Here is a 26,481-nt window from a genome sequence, read left to right as displayed (position 1 = left end):
TTTTTATTAGGCGAAGATTATTAGGAGTGTCTGCCGTACAAGTCCATGTGAATGAGTCGTTACCATAGAAACGATAACGTATTAGAACGAGTGCATGAATATAAACCTGTGATTTAAATTACAGTCGTGTATATAACTGCATGTGTGTTTCTTTAAAGGTATCTCCACAATAGTGAAAACGTCCAGTATAACACAAAGTGCCAAAGGAATTGTTACAGCAGGTAAAGATCTTAACTGGTATCTGTTCTATCATATTTATAAACACTGAAAATGTGCACTTATTAACATAGTAAATGCAATGAGACTAATATAATGTTTTAACTTTTTTGTAAAGGTCTCATGAAAACGGTGTCATATAGTGTGAAAAAGCTGAGGAAGATGCTCAAAGGCTGGAGGAGGAAGACACAGTGATTTCTTAGTCTTTTTACTCAGCCTTTACTGTTGGTGCTCTGTATGAGTTTTTGGTATTATGTCACCACATGGTCATGTCTAAGTGTAATACTGTACAACTATGGATATATTTAAGTGAACTGAGGTTTATTTATGTTAACATGAGATTTGTGTTCTGATTTCCATAAAAAATGCTGTTAAATGTTTAGGCTGGGAAACTGCACAGTCCTGTGTGTTACAGTATGTCATGTTTCATTTTAATTTGCACTGTATGTAACTGTATGCTGAGGATTTCAGAACAGAGAGTGAACAGAGTCAGTGTTGTAATTGCCATTAATCAGTCATCAAATGATGTTGTAATAAATAAATAAATAAACAAACAAGCAAAACAGTAGCATTGCTTCTTCACAGCTTCAGGGTTCCCAGTCTGTGTGCTGGTTCTCATGTTCTCCCTGAGAACAACCCTAACCAAGATAAAGCACATACTGAAGATAAAAGAATGAATAGCTTAATGAACAAAACATTTAAACATTGAATATTCTTTTCATTTGAATAAAAAATAATAAATAATTATTGCTTAATAAAAGAATGCCTAACAACCTCTAATTGTTGGAGGTCCTACCAATTCACATCCTTTTAAATGTCTCAAAGCCAGTGTGTAGAAATAATAATAATAATAATAATAACAGACTTTTTGACAAATTTTAATGTTATTTTGAAGCTCAAAAATTAATCAGTATATATAACGTTATTTTTAAAATATGTACACTGTTCATTACTGCCACACTGCACACTGCTGTACTGAATAGTAATATATGAATAGAAATAAAAACTGCATAGTAACATACTTCTCAGTACAACAGTATGTGCCTTTGGTACTCTGAACAAAAAGAGCTTCTGAGGGATGAGCCACTAAACACTTAAGCATAACTTTTATATTTTACTTTAAACTTATTGGTCTTAGGTTGTTGACTGGATGTATCAGAGTGAATTGATATATGAACTAATGTGGTTAAACGGGGTTTGGGTGGAGCGGTGGTGTCCCTGCCAGTGACTTCCCCTCTTCATTAGGGGTTCAAGTACTGACTGTGCAGCAACCCTATTGTTTTTGCTTGAGTTTTTCTTGTTAAAGGAGCAACAGAAAAGGAAACTACTGTAAAAATGACTGGACTTTTGGCTTTCAAAATGATTAATGATAATAATAAGTATCTTTACTGGTCTGGCTTTATTAAAGTGTTAGAGATTCATATTCATATTCACATTCATCTCTAAACTCCAAACTGACACAACTTGAATAGTCAAATATTCAAGCAGAACAAATTACTTTGAAGTACAGATTATATTGGAATATTTCTAATCTAGATAATAATGAATTCAGTGTGATACATTGAGACACTTTCTGGTGCTTATATGAAGACTGCTGTAAATCCATTTCACTTCTCTTTCATTGAAGAAAAGTGAGCCTTGATATTACAGTTTTATTATATACAATTCTATCTGGCATTTTAATTAAAAAAAAAAGATTTAATCACATGATGAAAAAAGAAATAGGGAAAAGTGAAAGAAAAAAAATTACATTTAAAAAAATCTGATATGAAAAGAAATGTCGACTCGTTCAAGAACAGCTTATTATTAACTAATAGCATTATAAGCTCTATACATAATTATTACATTCATGATTTATCTTTTTTTACCACTAGAGAACACATGCGTACACTTGAATATTGACTGAATATTGGTCTTATAATAAATATATAATAAATATATCACTAATATTCATTATGAGGTGGAAGATCTCTTTGGTGTGTACTAGATACTATATGTATCTACTGCATCATATTGCATGGATCATGCTGTTTAACTCTACCTGTAGACTGTTTATCTCAGCTTACTGCACCATAATTCTTATTTATTTTATTTAACTTAATTGCCATTTGCATTACTGGTATGCATCATACTGTTTACCTTTACCTGTACACTGTTTTCTTAACTTATGTTAACTAAGTGTTAACTTATTAACACTATTTAAAAAATAAAAAGAAAAATTTTCATATCATAATATATGATATTACAAGAAAAATGTCACAATATTTGACAAGTTGTAAATTTATTGAGAAAAAAGGCCACAATATTTTGAGAACACACTCAAATGACTCGAATGACATGTCGTACTTTTTATCCATTTATAGCTAAGTCAGTTCAAGTTATCACTACAAGTTAATTCCTATTATCACTTACATTATAGTAGCTACAAACACTCGTTCCCTCACCAGCCTCTCTTAAAGTTAATCGGTGAAGAAAAAAGCTTGTCACGTCACTGAGAAACCACAAATTGTAAACTCCTCTGTCCTGGAGATGTGGGAAAACTTAAAGATACAGCTTTTCCTCTCACTCTTACAAAGAGCTGACACTGGAGACTCCTTCTATAAAGGATAAATAAATGTCTCCTTACAAAAAACATCACCGTATCAAAGATCACACGTTTTTTAATCTGATTATGTGGAGTGTCAACCATAAATGTGTAAGTTGTTACTTTAGAAACAATAAAATATTAGAATTAGTGCATTAACATAAACCTGTGACTTGCAGGTACACTGCTGTCAGAGCTGCTGTTTAATAAGCAATAACACATGACAAACCGTAAAGTTATACCAAAACAATAAGGGGTGTGATTCAGCATGACACTAAGCATAGTTACAGAATACATTTAGAGAATTTGTTTATTAAACTTTTATGCAACTGAGCTCATGCATATTGTTTTTATCAGGTGAGAGAAGAAATTGTTCATGATTTTTAATTCCCTTTTAAATATAAAACAGATTTCCTTTTTTCTTTATATATTATTTGAGGTAATGACTAAACATAAGTAAATTTAAACCATATAAACCTTGTTTAATGCTAATGAACTTTGTGTGACTTTATTCATTATTAGCAAAGCAATGTTAGTCAGTAAAGACTCCTAATAAGGTGTTAGCTCAGGCTCTGATTTAATTATGTCAAGCACCAAAGGTACTGGAACCATATTGTTTTGCTTGTTTTTTTTCTTATTTGGGATGGAAGCCTATCGTTTTCATTATTTGTTGTTGTTGTTTTTTTTCTTCTTCTTCTTCTTCGCCTGGTTCTTGTTCTTGGAGGAGCAGGTATGTAGTGCTTGGAGCCTGATCATTTTCATTAGGATTTTCTTCTTCTTCTCAAAAACTAACCATGTAGACCAAACCATACTCCATCACGCTACTCAGGCAAGAGAGATCTCTGATCAGGTCTGATCAGCCTAATGGTGGCTGTAGCAAAGTGTTTTACATTCTGGTCCATATGTTGTGAACCATCCTACATATGGGCCAAAATGTAAAACACTTTGCTATAGCCACATTTCCAAATTCTCATTTCCTCTGATTCATTGGGATCAATTGGGGTCTCCCAAACAAAATAAACCAAAACCATTTAGCTCTGCCCACTTAAATTTTGAAATAATTTGCATAATCTGAGAAATCTACTTTTGCGAACTCGTCCTAGGATCTTTGCTGCATCTTTACAAAATTGGTGTCAACAATAATTATCAAGAACATGCTGAGACTTGTAAACTACATGTGAAAAAAACCCAATTTTTTTCCAGTCTTCAGCTGTCCAGTTTCAGTGAACCTGTGGCCACTGTAGCCTCAGATTCCTGTCGCTGGCTGACAGGAGTGGTCTTCGGTCTTCTGTAGCCTATCCACCTCAAGGTTTGCTGTGTTGTGTGTTCTGAGATGCTTTTCTGCTCAGCACAGTTGTAAAGAGTGGTTATTTGAGTTACTGTAGCCTTCCTGTCAGCTCAAACCAGTCAGGCCATTCTCCTCTGACCGCTCTACATTAACAAGGTCGCTCACTGGCTGCTTTTTTTTTTTTTTTAGCATTCTGTGTAAACTCTAGAGACTTACTTGTGAAAATCACCTACACCTACAGAAATACTTAAACTGATACCAACGACTGAGATCACATTTTCTCCCCATTCTGATGCTTGATGTGAACATTAACGGAAGCTCTTGACCTGTATCTGCATGATTTTATGCATTGCACTGCTGCTGCATGTTGGCTGATTGGATATATGAATATATAAATGAGCAGGTGTACACGTGTTATTATTAGAGTAGTTGAGTAGGTTTGTGTATGTTCATTATTATTATTATTATTATTATTATTATTATTATTATTACAACATTTAGGCTTAGGGTTCATGCTAACACCAAGTGACATTTCATTACTAGTAGGTACTGGCTGCACAAATTACTTGTGAACAACGAGATAGCTATATCTACTCATGAAGCAGGAATATGACTCCCATCACACAGACTTGCTTCTCTGACTACCTGTTACTAGGATATGATGTAATCAGCTGATTTGCATAAAATATGCTGATCTCATTGGGCCGAGATCAGCCAATCAGAAATGTCCGCTCGCGCCACCTGCCAGGAAGAGAATTCCCTCATTCCTATCATTCTTGCAGGACGCTCGCGCGTCGCGGGGCTGTTACACGGAAACTTTGGATACCTTCAGCACAATTTGGCGCTTTTCTGTGGAGTCCTAACTACTTGTGGAAGTTTTTCGGCTTTTTTTTTTTTTTTTTTTGGTAAATTAGCAGAACTTTTCGTGGTTTCGGATAATTCCGGACAAAGTGGCGCTCCAAGGTGGTATGTAGTTAGCTAGTTAGACATTGAACTAAGTTTGTTTACATGTAAAGCGCTCGAGTCTTCAATGGAGCAAGATAGCTTCTGAGCTTCTGAGGGACTGAGCACTAAAATGCGAGGAAATTTATATTTTATGATAATTTTCAGTTGTAAGATTATTCACCACGTGTGCCTTCGAATTTAATATAGTAAAAATAGTTTAAAAAAGTTCCATTTAAAATGAAATGGGTAACATTTGTTGTGAGTGAAAACATGACTACTTAAATAATATAACTGGCTAATCTCTTAGGGAGAAATAACACATGAATGGTCTTAATCTCTACAGATTAAACAGAGGTTTTATTGAGATTAACGAAAGCAGTCTGAGTGGAGTTTTGCTCCATTATGTTGCCTTTCCTGTGTAAATACTGCTGCGGTATTTTAGGAATGTGAAGTGTGTGGAACAAAGCTAGAGCTAAGAAACTCTCAAGGTTTTACAGAATAAAGCTATAAAATATTCCAGTGAGCTCGTGTTTCTTCTGAGATTAGTATTAGATGTATTTAGGAGCTCCGATCTACTGTACTGTAGTGGTGGCTCAGTGGTTAAGCTTTTAGACTACAGACTGTGAGTTCAAATCCCAGCTCTGCTACTGCTGGGCCCTTGAGCAAGGCCCTTAACCCTCAACTGCTCAGTTGTATAAGTGAGATAAATGTAAGTCACTCTGGATAAGGGCATTTACCAAATGCCTGAAATGTAACTGTAGTAATTTCCACTTGTGCTCCTACTGGATCGACCCGGATGAAGAAACATCACTTAAGTTTGATAGGTTTTTTTTCCCCCCTCCTGTATTTCCACACATGGGGGTTCAGAGCTTTATCGTTTTCCAGCAGGGTCTCACCGAGGATGGAAACGCCTTTGGATGTTTTGTCAAGAGCAGCATCTTTAGTGCACGCTGATGATGAAAAACGTAAGTTCTGCTTTATACAACTAACATTCAGCATTCATTAATAATGTAGTTTTTGGATGAAGGTCATATGCACATGGAATGATTTTATTATCTGGATGATCTAGTTCCTTATTTGAGGTTTTTAGTATATTGATATTACTCTGCAATACTGATATGCAACATAAACACCAGCCCTCTATCTAATTCTCAAGTGTGTGTATGTGTGTGTGTGTGTGTGTGCGTGCTGTGAACAGAAGCTTCAGAGTATTTCTGTGTAACCTGATTCAATAAGCATGAATGCATTTGATCCAATTAGAGGACAGTGTATATCCATAAACATCAATCTTTGAATAACACAATTTGGAACTTTTCCATGAAGTCAAAACTTCTCCTTTTCATGTTTTTAAACTTTTTACGTGATCTCCGACAATTCCAAAGTGCTATGTAGTAAGCTAGACATGGAATTATCAAGTTTGTGGTTTACATGTAATAGCGCCCTAGTCTTCAGTGGATGAAGATGTTAGCTTTGTAAAGGATTAACAACTGCAAAGCGATATCATCATTTACTCTTTCAACTTAAAATGATTGGCCGTACTACTGAAGCCAATCTCAGATGCTCCAGATAAGTATTTATCATCAAAATGAATTTGGTCCAATTAGAGGACAAGCTGTATATGTAAACACCAAACTCTGGATACGCGGAGCACAATTTGGCACATTCTTGCAGAAAAACAGTTTATGAAGCAGTTTTAATATTCTCCTAGGCAAATTGCAGTCACAGTGTGGAGCGATGTGTGTGCTATAGGAGTGGTGCAGCGGGTATTGCTGCCACCTCACAGCTCCAGGGTCCCCGGTTCAATCCTGAGCCTGAGATTTCCATGTGTTCCTGTGGGTTTTTTCTCCAGGTTCTCTGCTGTCCTCCCACCTCACACCTACCTGGTAGGCAGATTGGTCATTGTAGATCTATGGTGGGTTCAAGGTTCTTTATTTGTCACATACATATTACATACATTTGATGTAATGTAATGAAATGTTTCTTAGTTCCTCCTCCCACAGTGCAACAATGAACAGAACCAACAGAACTAAGATGCATACACATACACAATAAAATCTAGTAGACATATAATAAAATACACTAGCCTATAGAAAAATGTGATGTGAATAAAATAGAATATAATAAAATAGAATATGTAAAGGAAAAAAAATGCAAATATACGGAGCTGTACAGTGTAGAAAGAAACTATACAGTGTGCAAAACAGTTTTTCCTATATTGCAAACTGTTTTGTGTCTGTGAGTCTGTGTGTCTGTGTGTGAGGTAGGAATATGCAGACTCTCTCAAGTGTCCTTGCTCAGTAGCTGGATTACCTGAGGGTACAAACTCCTCCTGAGTCTCTCTGTGTTGGTCCTCTGGATCCGGTAGCGCTTCCCTGATAGTAGCACTGAGAAGAGACTGTGTCCAGGTTTGGTGAATGTATTTTAAGAATTCTCCTGGCCTGGTCTTGCATTGCTGGGATGCATGAGAGAGAAGTCCTGATGGCCTGCTCTGCTGTCCTCACCACTGTGGAGAGCGGCTTTCGGTCCTGGGCCGTGGTGCCTCCAAACCAGGCGGGATGCTCCCTAGGATTGCTCCCTAGGTGTGAATGTGTGGATGTGTGGGTACTGTATACTGTGTTGCCTTGCGATGGACTCTTGTCCCATCTGGGACGAATTCTCTCACCCAGTCTCTCCCAGTGTTCTTAGTATAGACTGCAGATCCACTGCAAAATGGTTACTGAATGAATGAATGAATGAATGAATGTTTGCTATACAATATGTTGTGTGTATTATGCAGCTTTTGCAGCCATCTGTTCAAAAGTGGATGTAGAAGGAATATAGAGATGCATAAAAGAAATTCACCTTTGCTGGGTATTCATTTCAATTCAACATTAACTGAACATTAACCCCACCAATTTATGAAACTTGGAAACATGAGCCATTAGAAAGCATAAAGGCTTGCTGTGGTATTTTTTTTTCTGGGTGGAAAAAAAGGAAGGTCTGGTCATTTTTATCATATCCCAGTTTATTCAGTAGAGGATACTATGTACTCACTCATGCTTTCTTTTACCTCTCCATTTTCTCACAACCAGTGCAGATATTTCTGCCCCTCCATCAGCGTAATGATGCTTTTGTAACTAGCTGGCTAATGTTATTAGTACAGTAAATCACTACAAAATCATATCACACCAGGGCCATGGAAAAATCCCTTAATCTTTTGCTCCTGGTAAAGACAGTTCGGAATTGGCATAAATGTTAGAGTAGGTTACCAGGTTTCTAGCTAGATGCTGCAGCAAGGTGAGAGTGTAAACACTGTGTACCAGGGAACAGGAAGAGCTTTTTTCAGTCAGGGTTCTAACATGATTAAAATCTGAACTGGAACATGCAGACCTCCAGACAGTCTGCACAGCAATTCAGTCACTCCGCAGCCAGCAATCTCTCCATAATCACCCTGCAATTTCTCCGGTCAAATAAATTCCTTCCTAGATTAAGTCTGACACAAATCCTGCTCAGCAGGCATTTAGGATTATTGAGATTGGGTGTGCACGACCTAGTGATGGAAAAAGTACACATTTTCAAACCCTCCTTAAACGCTGCTGTTCGCCACAGCACTATGACTGTAATGAACTTCCTCTCAGTTAGAGGCTGGTTTGAATATGCAGCTCATTCTGTTTGTAGAAACTGAATAATGCACCATTTGCCTAGACAATCTTCATACAAGTTAAAGGCTGAAATATTGATGATATTTTCCATAATATGGGCTTCCATTTCAACTTAACCAGGATGTGACTAAAGTACTGTTTGAATGGGATAAGATCACATAGAGATGGGGGATAAGAGACTCACGACGTATGCATGGTCTTCACATTAAAAGTTCCATGCGCACTACGTAAACTACATTTTAATACTGATTATTTAGAGCTTTATTATAAGCGCTTGTTGTGGGAGGCATGGCTACCTCCATTGTGCCTGTTCATTAGCATGTCACATGACCATAACACGGAACTTTGTAATTCACCTAAAACCCCTGGAAGCAACGCTTTTATGACAAGTTGTTGTAAACATCTAAATAAACTATAATTCTTTTGCAATTGCAGCTCGGCCAACACTTGGTTTTGTTTCGTTTTTGATAGAAAAGACCTTTTCCTGCAGTGTCTCTATACTGAAGAACTAACACGCAAAACAACTTTGACACACGATTTAATGGAATCTTTACCAACATGTCAATTCAGATAGGATGTTATTACCTGGAATTATTACTGACCATTTTATAGAAAGTGAAATATAGAGCAATCTTTCCAGATGTGTGCCTGCACAGTCTGAAAAAAAATGACTGACATGACAGATTTGGTCAAGACTAAAATCCCAGATATACTCCTGTATCAATTTCATTACCACCTCCTCAAGTAAAACTAATCCAATCCAAATAAGGCTTAAACATACACAGAGTGGAAACTGAGTCAGGACCTGAACGTTCTCGCTTCTGCTTCACTGACTGTGGGTCTTCTAGAAGTTGCTGGAGAGGACGTTTGCAGCCCCCCCCACACCCACACCCACACACAGTCCCCCTGCTGTGTTTTTGTTTTGAACTGATGTGATGTCACTCTTGTTATGTGTGTGCCTCCTCCTTTTGTCCTCGCACAATGTGCTTGACCTGTTTTCACAATAGTGCGCTGAGCCCAACTGAAGCTCTTCCCTCTTGTTTCTTTTAAGACAAATCTTAGGAATGCTCTCGCTTGCTGGAACACTTTGAGGGAGAGGCCTTGACTTACTCACATGCACTTCTGGCTCTGATCTATGGCTGTGAAACAACACTCAGCAAGAACGTGCAGCTAGCTGGAAGGAGTGGTTTCTAACTGGTTACGCTGTTTTGATGCAAGTCAGGTGTTGACTTGGAAATGACTGCAGAAATCCTCCAGGCTACTTGATTTTATTCCACCCATGACTGAAAACAGCACAGGCCAATCGCATAAAGTCTTTTAATACCATTAGAGGACTAGAGTATGGCCAGGGTGTACTTACTGTAAATAACTGACTTTGACCAAGCTAGTATAGTTTGTAGTGTTGAGTTCTGCTGGAATGTGGAATGCAGTCCCTGCATCTTTTCAAACTGCTAGATCACAGTGCAGCTGAACACACTGCCCTCTTCCACATACATGAGCTCACAGATGCCAACGATTGGTTAGTGTCATTCTGATTTGCAGGGGAGAGAGAGTAATGCTATCCATCCCAGTTTTGCTCTCTTGGACTCCTGGCCATGGATGGCTGTGGCATTTGCCAGGATTCAAGCTCGTGATCTCCTGATAATAGGGCAAGTGAATTATTACAAATTTACTACAATACTGGGTATTTCCCAGTTGTTGGAAATGATTGTCATGGGTCTATTCCAGTTACGTTACCAGAAAAGAGGGAGGCAGGATGGAAAGTTTTTGGCTTGTGGCTAACTATCTGTCAGTTAAATCTTTAGGACTAACTAGCTCATTTACCAACTACCTAGCTAGCAGTATTAAAATATATTTAAAGATTTGTAATGATCGCAATGACCAGTGTTGCACAATATAAAATTTATCTTTGGGGATTTTCCACAACAAATATCCTGATTTAACAACCTCTCTCATTTCCACTATCTATCTACATCAAACTCAGTTGCAGTCCAAATAGTACAACTTCTCTATGTCTGTCAATTAAATGGTGTTCACCTAACCAGGTCTAAATTCTCAGAAAATGCACTCACACGCAAGCTGCTTGGCTTGATTTCCTTGAAGCATAATTTTCAAAGTTATAGTACAGAGATGATGCTCCGTTCACAAATGTTTATTCACAAATGCTATGTAGTGAACAGAACAAGAAACAAGAAACTTGCGTCTGCTCGATGTTGACACAGCAGAGCAGCTGGCTCAGGTTTCACCTTCAGCATCGAGGGCTTCTTGCCAACAGGAGGTGGGTTAAACAATGAGCCAGACCGCCATGCCTTTACAGAGCGTGTGTTTTGCCAGAACACTTCTACAAGCACCTGTTGCCTAGACCCAAACAGGAAGTTGACCTTTGGGCCTCTGAGACATTTCTTCCCCTTCTTCATGAAAGGTTGATGCGTCTTCTTTGTCATCGTCTCAGTGTACTGCCCCAACATGCCAGCAGCTCCCGGAGGACAGACGTGTCCGTAATTGCTCACCATTTCTTTTGTGAGATTTGACTCATGCCTCACTGCTGTGCTGTGGTAAGCTTTCTTATGTTTTGGCTTGTCCCAAGTTAACATGCATCTGATGTAACGAGGTTGCCAGAAGATTCACAGAATAGGGGCATGAGTCACATTTATTTCATGTGGGTATATGATAAAACGAAATTTGACATTTGGTTCCATTTACACATGGAACGATATGAAGAGGCAAAAATTAAACAATCTTATGGCTGTTGTACAAACCAGTATCACAGCTGTCTATAAATCTTGGTGTCTGCTTATACCATCACATTCTTAAAGAGAACACTAATTAACAGCACAATATTAACGTTATGTGGTTGGGGACACTACTAAAATATTTTTAATAACCACATCTCATTAATAATGGATCGTTCCTAACTTTTGGTGGTTTATCAAGAAAAAAGTTTTTCAAAAGCCCCTGTAGCAGGTGTCAATGGATGTGCTGCATCTAGATGTAAAATTATGACGTCTTTCAGGTGTGGGCAAAAACTATATTAGCTAATAACAACTCAGCACATGACTTCTCCTGCTGAGAAGGAATATCAATTTTCGTCATCAACATCAAGCTTTAATGTAGCACCTAATGTTCACGCTCTCGACAGTCATGTTCATGTTTCGACAGTCATGCTCATGTTTCGGGCTATAAGATGTGGTGTTCTTGCATCGCACATACAAGATATTATTCAATACCAGAACAGCATGATATTGATAGGATAACTATTCTAGAGTTCCTTATCTTGGTACACCTTCGTACAGCTGTATGATTACACCACCAATTTGTAGAGAATTGAGTCCACAACACTGTAGATTCAGTATCACAGGAAGTGGGGTAATGGGAACTTTCCACTAAATGTTTAAAAATAATGCTTTGTAGGCAATGTTTGTATTTTGTGGATTAGGACTATATTTGTATGTGTGCGCACAACAGTTTGAGTTTGCCATCGCTCACATCCTAACAGTAGTGGTTAATGTAATAGCATTTTATAGTACAGGTCAGTCAGCTAATAAAAACTGAACGTGGCTATCTCAGGGTCTAGACCATCTTCAGCCTCTGAAGTAACTGAAGAAGAAGGAGGCTGTTAGTTCATCAGGTATTTGGATGCGCCACCAACCTACTACGTCAGAAGCACAGATCAGGCATCAGCAAGACCTTCATGAGCTTGATGTGATTGTTCATGGAAGACTCATGGAAGCTTTGATTACGGCTGTACATTTAATCCACTGAGAAATTCAGAAGCACAGCTGTCATTAAGTTCCTAACGAACATTGACATGAAGCTTCGATAAACATGATCTTATGAGGAGCACCAAAAATTTGGTCTGTTGCCTTCCATTGTCAGGTACTGTCAAATGTCAATCAACTCTCCAGGGAAGTCTGAAGAAAAAAGTTAGATATTTTGGATGAATGGATAAAAGTTTAAAGCTGATGGTAGATCAGCAGTTAGGGTTGTGAGTTAAAATCCCTGCCAACAAGCCACTGCCAAACAGCCACTGCCAGAGAGCTGATGAGTTTATGTCATATTCTTCATGAGATAAAAAACATCTCCTAATTAAATGTTAATGTAATGTCAGATTATAGTCCCCGAGCTGGTGCAGTGCTGGTGAGTGGATATTTAGGGGTTCACTACTAAACCATGGACACTGATGGCCTCAAGGTCTTGGAGTAAAGGTCAGAGGTTGAAAGGTTAAGGGAGAATAGCAAGCACACAATTGTGAGTCAAGAGTTCACAGATTATTTTCAGTCTATTAAAAAGATTATTGAGAAACACAGGACAGCTTGTCAAGAAAGCTTAAAATTTGAATAAAGAATATCAGTTGTTGTCCAGAGTTTTGATGGACAACAAACAAAGAAATGTTATTCAGTGTAGTGGTGTGACTATCTTAGTTACCAAGATTACTGTCCTATATTTATTTATTTGTTTGTTTGTTTGTTTTTAGAAGAGTTGCAGAAATAAAAAAAAAGATAAAATGTTAGAAGGGAAATAGATATTTTTGCTCCAAGCAGCTCATTTCCATCAAACTGATGTTTTGATGAATTAAAAAAAAAATGCTTTATGTCGTGGAGCTATTGGAAGTTTTTTTTTTCCCCGGGAAAAAGGTGTTTCACACGAATTTCATTTTTTTAAATCTTGATTTCCAACATGAATTTTATGCATATTACAAATTGTGCATTTTGCACATTTTCTTTATATTCCTTCGGACTGACGTTTTCGGAGACAAAAACAACAAACGGAATCTACAGCCATGTACTTAATATTGAATAATATTTCATATCCTGTTGATTTGGATACATGGCTGAAACATTTGGGAAAATTGCTAAGGAAAGGAATGAGGATGGAACATAACAAAAAAAAAAGGAGAGGAATACCAGGCTAATTCACTCCAAAAGTGTTTCCGAATCTTTTTTTAGTCATCTGTAAGAGTGTGTCATGGACAAAAAACACTTTAACCAGTGGTTTAAATCGACACCTTTATAGCCACTAAAGGTGCTGAGGTTGTCTATACAACTTTTATTATTACATTGTATTCTTAATTTTAGTAACCCTGATGGTGATGCTTTTAGAAAGTTTTTGGATCCATGTTGCATCAAAAAAGTGATGGAGTCGAGCAAGTTGTGCCTGTGCACACATAACCGCAGATAATATCATCCTGTGGATCAACTGATCACATGAAACTGTACTTTTATTCTGGCATAGTTTCCCATAAAATTCATGAGTCATATTGTTGTCTAGAATTAAAATAAGAAAGGTTCTCTATCTTGCTTTTTTCTACTAGCGTATTTTGTTGGCTGTGGCTGAATCCTGGCAAAAAACCTCACTTGCTAAGTTTGATTTCCTCACTTGGTCTCCATGGTCCAAATAGCTACGTGTGAAAAAATGTCTGTTATGCTTCATCTTTTAAATATAATTTTCTCCCAGGCTTGTGGAATTTTGATTTTTTTTCCCCTGATCACAATTTTGTAATTTAAAATATTGTGATAAAAGATTTAATAATCCAGAACTGGATTAAAATAGACATTAAAATGAGCATTTCCGGCATTTCAGGTGTAAAGGGGAGGCTTAATAACATTAGCCACTGTGCAGTCAGACTCTATGGCAATTGTGAATACTCTGCTGGATGATAGATTTTTAAGCAATTCTGCAGTAATGCACAGTAATCAGTTAAAAAAAAAATCATAACCTCCTATTTCGATATAATCCTTTTACAAATCGGTTTTCCACATTTTCACTGTTGATCATGATCTGTTTTGACTATTTTCAGACAAATCTTTTGGTGGCAACCCTAATAGATCAGCCATAACATTAAATTCATCTGCCTAATACTGTGTAGGTCCCCCTTGTGCTGCCAAAACGGCTCTGACCCGTCGAGGCATGGACTCTACAAGACCTCTGAAGGTGTGTTGTGGTGTCTGGCACCAAGACGTTAGCAGCAGATCCTTTAAGTCCTGTAAGTTGCAAGGTGGGGTCTCCATGGATCGCACTTGTTTGTCCAGCACATCCCAGCTTGATCGGATTGAGATCTGGAGAATTTGGAGGCCACGTCAACACCTTGAACTCTCTGTCATGTTCCTCAAACCATTCCTGAGCAATTTTTGCAGTGTGGCAGGGCGCAGAGGCCACTGCCATAAGGGAATGCTGTTGCCTTGAAGGGGTGTACTTGGTCTGCAACAATGTTTAGCTAGGTGGTACATGTCACAGTAACATGCACATGAATGCCAGGACCCAAGGTTTCCCAGCAGAACATTGCCTCCTCCTCCATCACTCTGCCTCCTTCTTCCATTGCTCCATGGTCAAGTTCTGATGCTCATGTGCCCATTGTAGGCGTTTTCAGCGCTGGACAGGGGTCAGCATGGGTACTCTGACCAGTCTGTGGCTATGCAGCCCCATATGCAGCAAGCTGCCATGCATTGTGTGTTCTGACGCCTTTCTATCATAGCCAGCATTAACTTTTTCAGCAATCTGTGCTACAGTAGCTCTTCTGTGGGATCAGACCTGATAGGCTAGCCTTCGTTCCCCACATGCATCAGTGAGCCTTGGGCACCCATGACCCTGTTGCCGTTTCAGTGGTTGTCCTTCCTTGGACCACTTTTGGTAGGCAACTAACCATTGCGTTCTGTGTACTCCCCACAAGTCCTGCGGTTTTGAGGATGCTCTGACCCAGTCTTCTAGCCATCACAATTTGACCCTTGTCAAAGTCATTCAGATCTTTACACTTTTTCGCTTCATTTTTCCTGCTTCCAACACATCAACTTTGTAAACACCCAGTATAAATATATACTTTTCTAGCATTAGCTAAGTAGAATATACACTGATGGAGTTTTTCACATTAATGAACTCAAAACATTCTCCCTTTAGCTTGACAGAAAGTGGGTTAGCTGCATGGGCTGAGAGTGCGTGTGGTGGGGGAAGGGGGCATGGCTTTCAGGAAGTGTTTGTTATTATTGGAGTGTTCAAAACACCAGTACAAATCATTCCAGATTCACATGTTGATTGGCCTACGTTGTTTTATTGGTGAGAAAAAGACTGCTCTTTTTGGTATATCTTTGAGTGATAATTTGTACTAGCGTACTCGGATATGTTTGCTGAACTTCTTTGCAAAATGCGCAGTGGTTGGCAGGTGTTGTAATACAATATAATCAGAATAAATATCACTGGATATTGTTGCAGTGTTATATGGTGTAGGGACGATAATACTGTAAAATTGCACCAGCCTGTTTTTTTCCTTTCCACTTTTGTGTGTAACCAGATTTCTATTTTCTATTTTATTTGAGATACATGTTACAGAGGAACAGTTCAAGAAAATCTGTAGTTATCAGAACAACTTAAAATAAAACATCAAAATTTCACCATGTGAAGAGTTTTTTAAGGATGCCTCATTTATAAATTACCGCTAACTGCTGTTTCTATCACCTGCATGAACATTTCAAACCGCTAAAACATTTTTCCCATTAAATCCCTTGGGTGGAAACCTGTTTCTTATGTGATTTTTCTGTCTTTAAACCTGGTGTGCCACTGCCCTAGTCTTCCAGCTTCTTATATACACGTAGATAAAGACATTTCTTATAAGTCCTATTTATTTTATCATTATTTTATTTATTTTATGATATTTTATCATCATTATTTTGATCTCTAATCAACCCCAAAGCTAAAGGTTAATAATGTTTTTCTTCATGCCAGTTAGTATGTCCCAAAATAACTCAGAACCAAGAAAACAGAAAGGCTGTGCAGAAACCTGTTAACATTTTTAAGTTTGCTGGAATTGTGCGGAGTCAAGATATGGTCAGAGGAATGTTCTCCTTGACATTTGTAAGGCGGCCTGCAGATATGAGAAGCATGCAGTGGGAGGAGTTATACATTACTTCTACCCATCCTCTTCTGGGTGACACCAGATAGTGCGATTATAAATAATTTCTCTTCTATAACGATAGTTAGAAGGATAGTCAAATAGTGCTAATTGTATGAACTTGAGTCTGAAAATCATTAGAGTTTTAACTTTAAGTCTATCATATCAAACTGAAGTTAATAACTGTTCAATGATGGTAACTTGAGTGTAAACTATTCTTAGCAATTGCAGTCTTTAGGGTATCCACAGAAAACAGATTATTAGGTATGCTCTTATCCTGTAATAGTGCAAACAGGGACTCTGGCAAGACTAGCTATGACAGCAGAAATAAAAGGGAGAGCCAGAAGATAACACAGGCATGGAGACACCCTGGGAAATAAAGTGGCCAGCTACTCCACTGTCAACAACAAACCTGACTGAATGTGTGAGAATGGGGGGCGACAGCATGCAACTTTCCAATTTACCAAAACTCTCTATTCCCATGAACTCTTCAGATCTGCACATTTACATAAGAGAAAATTGTATTAAAAGCTTCACTAAACAAATGCTTTCAGCCTAGTCTTAAACACTGAGACTGTGTCTGAGTCCCAAAAGCTAATTGTAAGGCTGTTCCATAACTGTCATGCTTTGTAAGCGAAAGCTCTGCCCCCTTCTGTAGCCTTCGTTATTCTAGGTACCAACAAACAACCTGCACTAGATAATAAAAGAGCAGAAGTTCCCTCAGGTACTGTGGCACGAGACCATTCACTGCTTTATAATTCAATAGTAGTATTTTATAATCAGTGCAGACTAACTGGAACTTATTTATGTGCCTATTAGAACATCCAGACAACAAGTCCTAGAGGTAACAGAAGCATGAACTAGTTTTTCTGCATTGTTTAGTGACATTATATTTCTTATCTTAGCAATATTTCTGAGATGACAGAAGGCTATCCTAGTAATATTATCTATATGAGCTTCAAATGAGTGACTGGAGTCAATATTCACATCAAGGTCTTTCACTAATGCACACGATATAACTTGAAGGATATCTGGAGTTACTATGTAATCAGTAAGCTTACTTCTAGCTGCCTGTGTTTTCATTAGAAGTATTTCTGTCTTGTCAGAATTAAGTAGGAGGAAGCTAATGCCATTTTTATGAGTAGTTTTACCCAGAGGTAGTATTTACATAGATAAAAGCAGTGGGCCTGGAACACCTTAGTATGCCTAGGGAAGTCACCATTAAAGTAAATAATTTTTTTATAATGCTGCCCCATGAAAACGGATACAGGAGAATGTTTACAAATGTGATACGATGTTAATGTAAACCATGATAAAAGGTAAAGCCATTATTGTGATATGAGAAATTTAACATTGATGATAGAAGGCACTGTAGGAGGATATGAAATCATCCAGCCGTGAAGCTGTATAAGCAAAAATGATTTTTTTGGCCTGCAACTGTAACAGCAGTTTGTTAGAAGCACCTCAGGCTGTCAGTCTTCGTTGTGTTAAGACTCCAGTACACTGATTTGTACTGGATAAGGAATACTTGCATGCTGTTGCAATGTTGGGGTGCGATGCAAAGTTTTGTTCCTCTTATCCCACAGCAATTTGACACTTACATTTGTTTTCAATTAAAGAACAACACGTAATACTTTTTTAAAAATCTGGGTATATTTACACATTGTGTTATCCCTTATGTTATAGCAGCTATAAACAGTCTTTCCCTCACCAGCAGTTCTTTTTACTCTCGAAAGAAAAATGCAGCTTGTCATGTTACTGAGGAACTGCAAAGAGCAAACCATTTGTCTTGAAGACTCTCATGTTGCAGAAAAATGAAAGGAACAGCTTCACCTCTGACAGTTAGGAAGCACTGACACTGGAGACTCCTTCCAAAAATAAACATCAGCCACCAGTACTGTCAGAGAACACCTTCTGACCAATCAGAATTAAAAACATTCAGCAGAGTTTTGGTATAATCACACTTACCATGTGTCATTGCTTGAGAATACACGCAGTCACTTAAGGTCACAAAAATAGTAAACATGACTTATCGTGTCTTCACTAACTGCATTCCTGTCTTACCAGCATGCATGTCAGTGAAAAACTCACTAGTATGTAGTGAGACAGAAGAATGGGTGGAAGAATTTTTCAAGTGAAATGGCATGAGGGTTGTGACTTTAGTTTGTTGACATGTTTCCGTTAAAATAGCATAAAAAACACAAATGAATTCCATCTCCTGTTTCACAACCAGAGGACAAAGTATCCTAGATTTACTGTTTCCTTAATTGACTATGTGCTTTTATTAGTAAATAAATTTGAAGGCCATGAAATCCAGAGTGCAGTTATGTGCTTGCACACATGTAAAGCTAGTGTGTGTGTGTGTATGATCAATCTAGGCTAAAAAGTAATGTCAAGAATATCTGAATAAATATTCTGTTTTATTCAAAAAAGGTCTATAACTCTGAAAACTTTTCTCTCCAAAGCTTTAATGAGCTTTGATGATGGCCAATTGATTTTATCTTGTCTAATATTTGAAACAGAAAGCTAATTCGTGTATAAAATTCAACACATGGCTCTGGGAATGATGGAGCAGCTCATGCATGCAATCAACATTCATTTTTGTACACAGAGTGTGATGTCTTCCTTTGAAATGCACCTCTGGCTTTCTAAGATTAGCCAAGATAACAAATTCTAATGATACATCCATTCATTTTGTGGGAAGATAAAGGATCATGGTTAGCCATCATGAAGTCAGTTTAATTTTTTTTTAATACAATGTCCTGTGTTTAATGTGCTTGCATGGTGATGTCTATGTGCAAACATTAGTCAAGCAGATCATTCTTAATAAAAGAAATTCCATCTTAAGCCAGTTTTAGACTGTGTGATTTCAGCAGTCTTTAAAGATTATTACTTCATGCTGTAGAAAGGTGATCCCAATAAAATCTTGGCTGATTTCTATAACAGATTGTGTGATAACATGAACTAAACTATTTCTGAAGTAGACAAGCATCATTTTTATTGGCTTGTGTTTAATCTCAGTGGTTACGTAATGTCAGTCTTGACTTGTGGCTGAGGATCAACACGATATTGCATCCGTCTTTTATGCACCATATGTGTATGTAACGATGACTTGACCCCTTTTATATACACTTTATCTATAATATTTATTTGTTTATGTATTTACTGAGGAACAATCCAGGTTAAATCAGTGTACTTAAATCATTATTGTAGATGTAGTAAATGTAAATTTAATTTAAGTACAGAGTTTCTAGAGAAACAAGACTTTTTGTTTTGGATAAAAGTACTTCACATGCTAAGTGAAACCCATCTTTCCTTCCTTCCTTCCTTCCTTCCTTCATTCCTTCCTTGCTTTCTCTCTCTCTCTATCACTCCCACCCCCCTTCCTTCCTTCCGTCCTTCTTTCCTCTCCCTCCCTCCCTCTTCCTTCCTTTCTTCCTCCAATTTCCTTCCTCACTCCCTCCCTCCTTCCCTCCTTTATACTTCCTTCTATTTTTTAACTGACTAATTTTTTTATTTTTTAAAGTGTAATGTAAAATACTGTAACCAGGCTCATGAGAACATGAGTGGGGCACGCATGTTTTGCTCTGAAACTTGTGGTTGACCTGCTAATTCGCTCTGCACTTTCCAAATTATGTGGAAGCTTTGCCACTTGCTTGAGGGCTCTGCATTGAGCCAGCAACAGAGAATCCTCCGGATGGAACTGTGTGTTGTGATTTCATATGTTTGTTGTATTCGTGAAATAAATTGAATTGAAATTTCTTTAAAAATATTTCTTGAAAAATCAGATTATGGAGCTATGTATAACATTACAACAATTCATTTTTCCCCACTGTACATGCTGGATAAACTGTTGTATTTTGAAGTCTCTACTATAACTAGAAGTATTAGGTAGAAGACTAGGTATTTGGGCAGTGGTAGCTCAGTGGTTAAGACGTTGGACTACTGCTCAGAAGGTCATGAGTTCAATCCCCAGCACCGCCAAGCTACTACTGCTGGGCCCTTGAGCAAGGCCCTTAACCCTTAACCCTCAACTGCTCAGATGTATAAAAAATGAGATTAAATGTAAGTTGCTCTGGATAAGGGCGTCTGCCAAATGCCATAAATGTAGAAGTGTAAACCTCTGGCTTCCACCCAATACTATTTCAATTCATAAGGCAGTGATTCAATATTTGATGATACCACTGAGTCTGCTACGATACGATTTGATTTAGTAGCCTCTGAACAACACGTGACCAGCTTTGTTCAGAGTCTGGGGAAGGCCTACTGTTAACCTGTGAATGAAAGAACTATTTTAAAAGTATCAGAGTTGCAGGAAAATCACCTTGCCATCTTATTTAACCATCAGTTAAAAAATCTGAATTATTTTTACACACCAGTTATTTTCTATTTTCTTGAGAATAATTGATTTATTATCAATTTCTAATATGATTGTTGCATCATTAGGCTACTGTTTAAGGCATCCTCTTTGTTTTTGTTTATTTGTCTATCCAGTAGGTAATGTGCATTAGTAGGCAAAGTTTTCCCATGTAAAAATAACAGCCTTAATTTTCTCTCAGATTATTTGCACAGTGTGTGTAAAAGCTTTGGATCATGAGCAGAGAACAGGGTGGGAATGAGTCCTCTTGCTGAGAATGGTTGTGTGTTTCGGGTAGATAATTTGCTCTTTCTGTTTTCTGTACTTTAGTCATGGGGTAGAGTTGGTTGACCATAATTTAGTAGTTGGACTGGGTGTGTATGGTAGTCCTTCTTTGGAAGCGAAAAGCTCCAGCCTTGGTCCGCTGCTACATCCAAGGGGAAAAATCCCCACGACTGAAGACAATGGATTAAGCAGCTCGTTGAATGGAGCCACTGTTCACACCCGGTGTGGCCTTTGTGCCGAGTTTGTGAAACTCGAGACAATGGCTCTCTGAAGCCAATGAGGAGCGTTTTCCTTCAAACTGACAGGGATGTAGGGAGGACTGTGCCGGGGGTTACAGCCTCAGGGTGAATAGACCTTTAATCCCCTTTGCCATTGAGAGCCAAGTTAGAGACAGAGCTGTAATCCCAGCGATGAGAAAGGTCATATGAAAGGCATGGCATCGGTTTGAATAAATCCCCTTTGGTTCTCCTTTGGTCTGCACTGGGGCTGTGATTACACTGAGGCAGTTAAACGTTAACTGAGTGTAAAGTTTCATACTGAATGAAATAATCAGGAGAGTAATATACCTACTTCCTGGTTCATGTGAGTGCATGTTGTAGGATCTAAATAAAACTGGGCCTAAAATAATGCACGTGTCAGAATAAAGGAAAATTTAATACAACACTTGTCAATTTTCACTTTGGTTGGTTTCCTACATTACCCACAATGCAGTTTGACTACTGCTTATTGTGGTGCCAGTGGGATTTAACCCTTTCTTTATGTATACTTAAAGAGAGCGATGCAGCAGAGCTTTAGTCCATTAGTCTGTGCAGCTCTCTACCCTCATCATCTGTACACTCTGCTCAAACAGATCAGCTTCCAAAGCTTCAACTTTTATGCTAATACTGATGCCAATGTCTATGTCTCGTAGATCGATAACTAGTCAAGCAGAGTGTCTGCAGAAACTCGGCGCAACAGCGTTGTTTGGCTGCATTGCATTCTGGAACACTGAGTCCAGCATTTCTGGTCTCCACTATCTCCAAGTTGGATTTCTCATTAATATGAAAAATGGTGAGCAAGAAAAGCGTTATCCCTTATGTTTGAGTTGGTTGATATTTTTTCTCCATCATAACTGTGCTAGCAAAGTCTCCCTGTGACATTAGCACAGCACCATCCGCTAATTTCTCACAGAAATAACGAAAACACAACACCAGAATTAACACCAGAATCACATCACAAATATTATGAGGGTGTTGGAGTTTACAATGTGAAATCAGAAGTGTGTTTATTTTGACTGCAGGACTGTTGTTCCACTGGCTTACCAGAAACAAGTGTGATAAGTTTGTTTGTCTTACAGCTAAACACACGAGTTGGAGTAGGTGCTCCATTAAAGTACTCGGCATGCTCAACGCCAGGCACAATGCTGTATCAAGACAATCGTCTGTAGTTTCACAGCTATGTTAGTAATACAGACAATAACAACAACAGAATTGAGGTACATGGGTTTAACTTTGGGCCATATAGTGTATGATGTCAGCAAACATGATATTTATACTCACATAGTATTCTGATGTATTGAAATAATTATACATATATTTTTGATTTTATATAATGATCTAATATTAGATTAGAGACCACTTTTTAGCCGGGTCAGTCAGATTTCCAGGCAACTAAAATATGGGTCTGGGCAACACACTGATGATTTCACTCGCTCAGTGGGCTAGCTAACGCATTCATTATTCGTCCACCTATGTCTTGCTGATTTTTCTTTTCTTTTACCATAGCTATTCTTAGAGCGAAAAAAATCTAAAAACAAAATTCAAATCGGTGAAACTGTTGAACATCAACTTTTAATGTACTCCTTCAAGTCTATAGTTCAAATACCTGATTCTGATTGACAGTGAGTCTGAATACAGGATTATACAGGAAATTGCAGGGGGTGTAGGAGCTTTTGTAAGAAAATTATTCACTAACATTATTTCTGCAACTCTATCTTTTTTTTTCCCCAAAATGCCAACTTTAATTGCTGAGGTCTTGAACATGGGCCTAAGAAAAATGTTAAATGGTGGTTAGATAAGCAGTGGCACAAAGTGAGAAGACAAATGCAAGCTATTTTTGTCAAAGGAAAGAGAACAAAATATTAATCTGAACAGTATTAAAGATATCAGTATAAGTGCAGATCCCCTGTTTTTGCATTTTAAAATCTGAGTGTTATTGTATTATTTTGACTAAAATCTAACAAGCATGATTAAAACTGAAAAGTCTCTAGCAAAGGGTTAATTCCAATGCACTACTCGATGATGATGTGCAGTTGAATTTTGAGCAAGGTTGTTCAACTCAAACCATGCAGCTACATCTTTACGGAGTATCAGGTCTGGATTTAAATGAATAGCTTGGCTAAAAATGCATGCAACTTTCCCTTTACTCCAATATTGTCAATCAATCAAGATATTTGGTGTCAGATGTTTGCTCCTTTAGTTCTGAGCTGGAACTTTTGTTCTGAGCTGGAGCTTCTTTATGATACTGTAAATATTACTTTTTGTCTTTATGGAACTTATATATGAGTTACAGTACATGCATTATTACTGGTTAAGTCATTATTTCCAGGTACCACATTACCTTAAGTATTATAAACTGTAGAGACTCTTATGTGTGAAAATCCCAGGAGATCAACAGTTTCTGAAATACTCAATCCAGCCCTTCTAGCACCAACAACCATTCCACGGTTAAAACCACTGAGGTTTTATTCTGTGTAAACTCTAGAGACTTTTGTGTGTGAAATTCCCAGGAGATCAGCAGTTTCTGAAATACTCAAACCAGCCTGTCTGGTACCACAATCAAAGTCACAGAGATCACACTTTTTCTTCATTCTTCATTCTGAACATTAACTGAAGGTCTTGACCTGTATCTGCATGATCTTATGCATTGTGCTGCTGCCACATGATTGGCTGATTAGATAACTGCATAAATGAGCAGGTGTACATGTGTTTCTATTAAAGTGGATGGTGAGTGTATGTGCTACATCGTGCTCAACAAATGGCCAGCAAGTCACTGGCTGAAGTTTTGGCCACGAGATTTGGTGCTGTGTCCTCGCATCGCATGTTGTTGTTGTTCTGCTCCGTTAGGGGTCGCCACAGCGGATCATTGGTCCGCATGTTTGATTTGGCACAGGTTTTACGCCCTTCCTGACGCAACCCTACCCAATTTTATCCGGACTTGGGACTAGCATTGAGAGTACACTCCCAGTGGCTGGGTTTCCTCGCATCGCATGTAAAAGATATTATTGGAGTCTGCCTAGCGTCTTTGTTTTCTCTTGATATGTTTAACTGCGAGCCGACTGCGTATAGAGAGTTATGCGATGGTTTTGCACTGCACTTTTTTACTTAGTTTCGTCAGTATTTCCATGTACATGCATGGTTCAGATTCTGAACAGATCATCTGTCACCCATGCATGCTAACTAATCAACCTAGTAAATACATTCTACCGTCGGCCATCTTGCACCTTGGCCAATATGTGTAGTGCAGCGGATAGTGGCATTTGGAAGCATGCGTGATAGTTACAAAGCACATGAGGTTTAAACATATCCACGTACCAAATGAATACTTTTATTTCTGTAAAGCTGCTTTGTGACAATGTCCATCGTTAAAAGCGCTATACAAATAAAATTGAATTGAATTGAATTTTGCAAAGATCAGAAGGTTGTATTTGTCCACAGGGTAACAGCAAATAAAAAACAAATAGCCTGGACATGAAATGTGCTTGTCCCGAGCACCCACTGATTTTTCCACCTGAGAACATGGTTAAAGAGAGTAGTACTAAAACATATATATATATGTAAGTAATATAATAAATAATAATGATAGAATATAGTAATATATAATAATTATAGGATGGTGTGATATGCTTACTCCTTTGGTGATTTTTTTTTTTCACTTATTCATTAAAAGTATTAAAGTTTTGTTTATTATGTCAGTGTAAATTTTGCAAGGTTATTGAGTTGAAGCCTGCTAGTCCCTCATGGTGTAACACCCAGATTTTTCCTTTTTTTTTTTTTTTTTGTCTTAACCAGTCAGGCATGCTCATTAAAAACGACTAACCAGCACAATTAGATACACATAGTCTTGCAGTTTATCTTTGTGTGGGAAAACACTGTACAGAGGCACACCCTAGGTATAATACTTATGCAAGACTTAGTCGTCTTGCTGGTTTGACCGTCAACCGTCTGTTTTCAGATTTTTTAAATGTTATGCTCTCATATCCTCCATTAAGGTTTCGTTCTTTGCACTATACTGTTGAATGCACTGTCTCTGTATTGCCTCTGTATTGTCTTTCCAGTATGCCATTATACTTTTTTTTTTTTTTTATTGTTATTACTTTTTTCTGATTATTAGTCCTGTGCACTAATATATAATTTCCTGCAGTTATATTTAATTTCTGTTTTATAACAAGAAAATACCATTCTCAAATTTTGCTAAGCATGCAAGTGTACCCTACACAGGATGTATTACACCATTCTTTTTACACCCTGCATAGAGCAATATAAGTCGACATTGACATCCTCAAGCTTGTAGAAAGTGAAAAATGTGAGCATAAATTACTTGAGTTTTTTTTAAAAGGCTTTAAATATCCTGCTCTGCTCAAGCTGATTCAACACAGTGTGTTTGCCACAAGGGGGCACTAGAGTATTGCTAGTAACCACACACAGCCTGGCTTCTGTGTTTTACTTCTGTTAAAGTTTATTTAGGAAACGTTGATTTGCTTTCGAAAGTTGACTTCTGATATTTGTGAAGGTTTGTTTTTAGGATAATAGAATAATATAACCTATTCAGCATATATAAATGGCCATTTTTATTTAAATGGCTGTTTTTTATTCTTTATTCATGTAGTGTTTTCTATTTTTACTATCTACAGCTATGTATTTAGTGTCTATTATTGATTTATTAGCGTTTATTTGCATTCACCTTTTATTTATTATTAACTGGCCACAGTGAAAAAATATTATTAATTGAAGCAGGCTGAGAATATATCATCCAATATATAATCCTGGGCAAAAAAAATGGGCCAAGCTCAGAATGGAAAATATTAAGATTTTAATGGTTTAACGACAAATCATGGTCAGAAAATGAGCACGAATGAAACAGATGCACTCCTGAGAGCTCCTGTGCCACCATTTGCTGGTTTACTTTTGCTGCAGTGAACTGTTTGTTTGGGGAAAAACTAGAAACAGGGAAATTCACTTATATTGTCGTACACAAAGTTAAAATCATGATAATGATTAAAATATTTGATGTAAAACACATGTCTGG

At 37.7% G+C, this 26,481-nt stretch overlaps 2 protein-coding genes across 7 annotated transcripts in view; both read left to right on the top strand.

The window, feature by feature from the left end:
• The window catches only part of tamm41 (TAM41 mitochondrial translocator assembly and maintenance homolog), a 9,847-nt gene extending 8,956 nt beyond the window's left edge, over positions 1-891 (top strand). For 2 of the 3 annotated variants that reach the window (XM_026932977.3, XM_026932976.3), the window contains exons 7-8: positions 159-221; positions 335-891. In XM_026932977.3, coding sequence (XP_026788778.1) covers positions 159-221; positions 335-411 — 140 coding nt within the window. In that variant the 3' untranslated portion in view covers positions 412-891. The remainder of the gene's footprint in view (positions 1-158; positions 222-334) is intronic. The other variant, XM_026932975.3, reaches the window with a different exon arrangement.
• Positions 892-4,585: 3,694 nt separating this feature from the next.
• Positions 4,586-26,481, top strand: part of vgll4b (vestigial-like family member 4b) — a 44,525-nt gene continuing 22,629 nt past the window's right edge. The window contains exons 1-2 of one of the 4 annotated variants that reach the window (XM_053227258.1): positions 4,586-5,054; positions 5,919-5,998. In XM_053227258.1, the coding sequence (XP_053083233.1) occupies positions 4,813-5,054; positions 5,919-5,998 (322 nt within the window). In that variant the 5' untranslated portion in view covers positions 4,586-4,812. Of the gene's footprint in view, positions 5,999-26,481 lie in introns of all 4 variants that reach the window. The other 3 variants (XM_026932824.3, XM_026932823.3, XM_026932820.3) reach the window with 3 other exon arrangements.

This window comes from Pangasianodon hypophthalmus, chromosome 20, assembly GCF_027358585.1.
Source record: "Pangasianodon hypophthalmus isolate fPanHyp1 chromosome 20, fPanHyp1.pri, whole genome shotgun sequence".
Lineage (NCBI taxonomy): Eukaryota > Metazoa > Chordata > Actinopteri > Siluriformes > Pangasiidae > Pangasianodon > Pangasianodon hypophthalmus.
This window is presented reverse-complemented; position numbering and strand designations above follow the sequence as displayed.